The sequence below is a fragment of the Patagioenas fasciata genome, chromosome 22 (assembly GCF_037038585.1).
Source record: "Patagioenas fasciata isolate bPatFas1 chromosome 22, bPatFas1.hap1, whole genome shotgun sequence".
Taxonomy (NCBI): Eukaryota; Metazoa; Chordata; class Aves; order Columbiformes; family Columbidae; genus Patagioenas; species Patagioenas fasciata.
Window position 1 is genome coordinate 5,246,314 of NC_092541.1, and position 6,000 is coordinate 5,252,313.

General features: G+C 52.1%; 2 protein-coding genes across 3 annotated transcripts; one reads left to right on the forward strand and one right to left on the reverse strand.

The window, feature by feature from the left end:
- Window positions 1-790: 790 nt before the first annotated feature.
- On the reverse strand, window positions 791-1,099 carry LOC136111827 (feather keratin 1-like). The gene has a single exon (XM_065856242.1). It carries the CDS (start codon window positions 1,097-1,099, stop codon window positions 791-793), a length of 309 nt encoding a protein of 102 aa, XP_065712314.1.
- Window positions 1,100-3,794: 2,695 nt separating this feature from the next.
- Window positions 3,795-5,516, forward strand: LOC136111803 (feather keratin 1-like). Of its 2 annotated transcripts, none has more exons than XM_065856208.2 (2): window positions 3,795-3,812; window positions 5,187-5,516. In XM_065856208.2, the coding sequence occupies exon 2, from the start codon at window positions 5,208-5,210 to the stop codon at window positions 5,514-5,516; it is 309 nt and encodes a 102-aa protein (XP_065712280.1). In that variant the 5' UTR covers window positions 3,795-3,812; window positions 5,187-5,207. The 2 variants fall into 2 exon arrangements, with proteins under 2 accessions (XP_065712280.1, XP_065712278.1); XM_065856206.2 differs by lacking the exon at window positions 3,795-3,812 and adding an exon at window positions 4,777-4,855 and having other exon boundaries at window positions 5,206-5,516.
- Window positions 5,517-6,000: the final 484 nt, after the last annotated feature.

Here is a 6,000-nt window from a genome sequence, read left to right on the forward strand (position 1 = left end):
TTTCAATCTAAGGAGGTCTTAGCTTTCCAAGTTGCCTCCCTACATTCTCTGACAACAACCTTATATTCTTCCCAAGTGACCAGCCCCTCCTTCTATTATCTGTAGACTCTCCTCTTCCACTTGAGTTTGCCTAGTAGTTCCCTGTTTAACCAAGCAGGACTCATGGTTCCCTTCCTCATCATTGAACTCCTTCAAGGAAATCTACACAGGTATGAACAGGCAGAGAAGAGCATACTCAATGCAAGTCTGTGTTAAAAATCACTACACAACCGTGCCCAAACATCTCCTCTCAGAACCAACCTTGAGCAATATCACTTTCTCCTTGGGCATCCTGGGAGAGAATCTGCAGGTGAAAGGATGACACAGAGGAGTGGTCTGGGATGCAGCAGAACTTTAATGAGTCAAAAGAAGGAAACAAGCTCTGCCTGAGAACAGAGACCACCAGGTGCCAGCAGAAGTCTGTGCCCGATGGCTATGGAGGAGATCCAGCCAGGTGTTCATCTGCCTGCCCAACAGAGGGAGCAGGGCCAGCAGGGCATAGGTTGGCTTTGTGGGGCTCACAGCCCAGGGGAGCACAAGAGAACAAGGACACAAGAGGGAGAGGAGACACTGGAAGAAGGGAAAGGTGGCATGGGTTGTGCTTTCTGAGAGCTCAGGCGGGCCCCATCCTTTCAAAAGGTGTGCTGGGGTTGCTCAGCCCCTCTGAAACCAACAACCCAATGCTCCGTCCCCAGTCCAGTACCACCTTGTTTGTCCCTGGGGGCCTTCCCCAGGGCCATCACCAACAGCTTTAGCAGGGCAAACACCTCCTCGCGCCGCAGATGCCGCTGCCCAAGCCAGAGAGACCAAAGCCCCCGGAGTTGATGGGCACTCCCTGAGAGCTGAGGATGCTGCCAACAGCAGCAGAGGTGGAGGATCCCACGGCGGTGTTCTGCGGGAAGGAGCTGAGGATGGGGCCGGGCAGGGTCACCACCACGGGGGACGGCTGGATGTAAACATGGGAGTCCTGGCACTGCTGGACACAGGGCTCATTGCAGCTGTTGGCCAGCGGGGTCGGGCCAGAGGACTGGCAGGGCAGGCACGGGTTGTAGCAGGACATGTCTTGTGGCTGGAGCTGCACCTGGGAGAGAGGGCAGGGGGAAGGAGAATATGAGGAGTGGGTAAGGAAGCAGCCTGTTACCTCACCACAAGAAAATAACCATGTGGTGGAGCGAGCTGGAGGCTGTGTAGGGAGGTCTACAGGTTTATCCTTCCTCTCAGCCCAAAGGAGCCCTGCAAAGAACAACGAAGCCCAGGGTGACCCCCATGTGGCCCATAGCTCAGGAGATGCCTCAGTGAAAGCCTGGCCTCTCTTCTTGTCACTGATTCTGCATCCTTCCTTCTCACAATACAAGCAGCCCTTAAACCAAGCAGAGGACCAAGTAGAAGATCTGTGCTGACAAATCCTAGAGAAAGAAAAGTAGGAGTAAATGAGGAGGAAGATAAAGGGCTTCCAACTCACCTTGTTTCCAAGGAGATGCAGGCAAGAGGAGTGGATGAGAGAGTGAGGAGAAGAACCCACTTTTATACTGTTCCTGTACCGCCCCAGGCCCCACAGTCACTGCACGTGGGCAGTAATTTTCCAGCAGACTCACTTCCAAAGCAAAATATCCTACGTAATGGCACAGGTTGTGTTTTGGTTTCCCTCAACATTGCCATTTCATTTCCTCATTTCTGACATGCTTGGGCTGCCATCCAGGCTCCTTTCCTGTGGTGGGATGAGAGACCCAAGGAATTCCCAGTTAGAATTGTGTCACTACCAGCAGAAGATACTTCGTAGGTGGCGTAGGGGTCCCATATAGGCAGGGGATTTTGGCTTCTGGAAGTGAAGTGCAATTTTTTGCAACAGCCTTTGCAGGAGGAGGCCCATGTGAGTGCATGTGACCTGATGCCGTGTACCCAAGGGGGTTGGTTGGTGTCACTACGGAACTGCTCTCATTCTCTGTGCATGTTCCATCAGTCACAGAATCCATCTGAGGACCGGAAGAAAGCAAATGAGCCTCGTGTCTTCAAGAAGAACATGGAGCTGGAACCAGGGAATGGCCAACCTGTCAGCCTCACCTTGATCCCTGCAAAGCTGATGGAGCAAACCATCTTGGAAACCGTCTCCCAAGATGAAAGGACAAGATATTGATTGTGAATGGTCAGCAAGGATTTACAGAGGGGCAAGCAGGCCTGAGCATCCTCACAGCCTTCTTTGATGACACACCTGGCTCTGGATGGTGAAGGAATTGCAGAAAATGTTGCTAATCTCACTTAATAAAGGCTTTTGATGCCACCTCCTATAACAATCCTTACAGACTAAATGACAAAATGCAGGCTCGGAAGGAGAAGGTGAAGGTTATTGAAATCTGGAATGGCTGCTGGTCTTGAAGGATTATGAGTGGCACAAAGTGCATCTGGTGGCCACTCTCTCCTTGGTTACAATATGTTTAGACTGAACTCAACAGTGATTAACTGCTGTATATTTGGCCTGCATTTTGGGAGGGATTGCACCATCAATAAACCTGCAGAAAACACATAATTGCAGGGGCAGTAGGGCCTTGATACAGCCAATAGCTTTGCTGCTGTTCAGAGGGACGTTGAAAGGAGACATGGACAGACAGCAACACTATGAGGTTCTACCAGTGGAAGTACACTGGCTCAGGAAGGACCTTATGCACCACTAAAAATTGGGACTGATGAGCTGTAAAGCAGTTTTGCAGCAGAAGACATGCATCCTGGTGGTCACCATGAGACAGGCTGTGGCCTTGTGGCAAGGCGCTGGACAGCACACTGGGCAGCATTATGAAGAGGTTTGCAAGAGGAACAAAGAACAACAGGCAAGAGCCATCACGAGCAACATTCACCCCTACAACAGCAGCCAAGGATTGATGGAGAAAATGTGGGCCCACTGCTGAGTGGGTTGTCTGATTTCCTGAAGAGTGGACAGAGAGCAGCCTGGGGGGAGCCAATACCTTCTCTCTCAATACTCACCTGCAGGTCTCCCAGGCCTCTGTGTCCCCTGAAAGAGTTAAACGAAGGAGAGGGAGCCCTCCCAGCAGTGGGTGGGCATCAAATCAAGGACTGCCTGAAAAATGTTGACTTGTACAGGCTAGCTGATGTGCTTTGGGGTAGGGCTGCAGCAAAGGCACACCTAGACTTGCTTTAGGATTGGGGCCCCAGGAGCTTTGTGGCATTCAAGAGAGAAAAATGGCAAGTCGTGTACCCAGAAAAGATAAACCTCTTGCACCAGTATAGACTGGGGACTAAACTATTCTACGATCTTAGAGCCCTTGAGCTGGTTCTGGGTGTATCTGCCCATGAGGGTAGAGTCAGCCTTGAGGAAAAACTTGGAGGGTGGAAGCGAATTGAAACACAAGCCTGATCTTTCTGGTCAAAGAGACAAAGCTGTTGTAGGTTGCTCTCCTCAGTGTTCCATGAAGAGAAAGAAAGTTTTGCAGAAAGCATCTCCCCATCAGCTGGAACTCATCCCTGGGTCACGTCATGACTTCTCCTGGCATTATGGCTTCAGCATGTCTCATTTCCCATGTCCCAAAGCAATAGTCAGCGTGGGGGTCAACCCAGAATGACTGGGGAAGCAAGAAAGCTTCCTCCACTACCCAGTGAGCAAGGACTGTCAGGACCCTGCAGTGTCACATGCCTGGGGATGCTCAGGGAGGGGATGAGATCAGAAGGGCCTTGGCTTTAAAAACAACTCTCAGTCCACATCAAAGAGGTGATGCACCTCCCTGCCCTGCAGACATGGAGTCAGCTGGGATGCATCCCAGAAGGTCAAGGGAGTGCCTCCAGCAGGCAAGCTTTCTGGGATAGACTCTCCCTACCCATGGTGAGTCACACGCTAATTTTGGATTAGCCATATGTCAGGATTTCTGTGTGAGTCCAAGCCAGGAGTGCGTGCTGTCTTCAGGCCCACAACCCACGTAGGGTTGAATTCCCCTATGGCCAGGGCATCTCCACCTCTGCCATAGGAAAACCATCTCCGAGCACTGGACTGTACTCATGTCCACAGTAGCAGGCAGTCCTAACAGCCGTTGTTGTCATCATGACCTTCTTATCAGCACTCCCATGGTTTGGGTTGCTTGCAGGACCGTCATCATGCTTCAGAAAAGCGGCCAGGTCTTTTGGTGTGCTGCTGGTCAGTGTCCAAAGCATGCAGCTGAAGTGCATGGAAGCGTGAAGAGAGGGACAAGGCACTGTACCAAGCCTCAATGGACCCCTCTGGTAGTGAGGAGGGACTCAAATCTGCAGGGCTTGCTGAGGAATCATGGGATATGGGAGGACAATGTTCTCCTTTCTCAAGCCAGCTGATGGTATCGGTTGGAAACCCTCAGAGTTGTCCTTGAGAGGGCAGGACTTGGCCAAACAAACTGACACAGGCAGGAGAGGACAGTATTGGTGGGAGGTTATGTGCACCTTCCTAAACAGGGGGTTGTAAACGGCCTTACTGTTTTTCCCCAGAACCATGTCTGTTGTCTGCACAGGACACCTCCAGCACTTTGGGGCACATGTTTTACCTTTGTTGATGTGTTCCTGTCTGGGCAATGCCTGGACCTTTCATCATGGTACTTGAAAGCAGCTGCTGTGGTCTAGTGGGCAGGTCAGAAATGAGGAAATGAAATGGTAGTGTTGACAGAAAGCAAAACTCAATCTACACCATTAGGTAGGATATTTTGCTTCAGGGGTGACTCTGCTGGAAAATTACTGCCTGCGTGCAGTGACTGTGAGCCTGGGGCGATGCAGGAACAGCATAAAAGTGGGTTCTTCTCATCACTCTCTCATCCACTCCTCTTGCCTGCATCTCCTTGGGAACAAGGTGAGTTGGAAGCCCTTTGTTCTCCTCCTCATTTCCTCCTCCTTTTCCTCCTCTGAGATTTCCAAGCACAGATCTGCCCCTTTCTCTTATGATGGGACTTGAAGCTGCTTTCCATGGGAGAGGGAATGGAGCAGAAGTTATGGCATGGATAGAGGTTGGAACTTGTCTGAGGTGTCTCCTGAGCTTTGGGTACAGAGGCTGGGATCTCCCTGGACATGGTACCAACTAGTGGGGCCTTTTTGGGCTGAGGGAAAGGATTTCCATCATGGTAGGGAGACAATCTGCTCTTCACCATCCCTTGTGCTTTAATTTCTCCTGCCCTCTCTCCCAGGTGCAGCTCCAACCACAAGACATGTCCTGCTACAACCAGTGCCTCCCCTGCCAGCCCTGTGGCCCGACCCCACTGGCCAACAGCTGCAATGAGCCCTGTGTCCAGCAGTGCCAGGACTCCCATGTTTACATCCAGCCGTCCCCCGTGGTGGTGACCCTGCCCGGCCCCATCCTCAGCTCCTTCCCGCAGAACACCGCCGTGGGATCCTCCACCTCTGCTGCTGTTGGCAGCATCCTCAGCTCTCAGGGAGTGCCCATCAACTCCGGGGGCTTTGGTCTCTCTGGCTTGGGCAGCAGCATCTGCGGAACAAGGAGGCGTTTCCCCTGCTAAAGCTGCTGATGATGGCCCTGGGGAAGGCCCCCAGGGACCCACAAGATGGTACTGGACTGGGGATGGAGCATTGGGTTGTTGGTTTCAGAGGGACTGAGCAACCCCAGCACCGCTTTTGAAAGGACGGGGCCAGTCTGGACTCTCAGAAAGCACTGCCCATGCTGCCTTTCCCTTCTTCCAGTGTCTCCTCTTCCTCTTTCCTTGTTCTCTTGTGATCCCCTGGGCTGTGAGCCCCACAAAGCCAGCCTAGGGAGGACCTGCTGGCCCTGTTCCCTCTGTTGGGCAGGCAGATGGACACCTCATTGAATCTCCTCCATAGCCATAGGTTGCAGACTCCTGTCTACTCCTGGTGATCTCTGTACTCAGAGTGAGCTTGTTTCCCTCTTTTGACTCATTAAAGTTCTTCTGCATCCCAGTTCATGCCTCTGTGTCATCCTTTTACCTGCAGATTCTCTCCCAGGGTGTCCAAGGTGTGAGATATTGC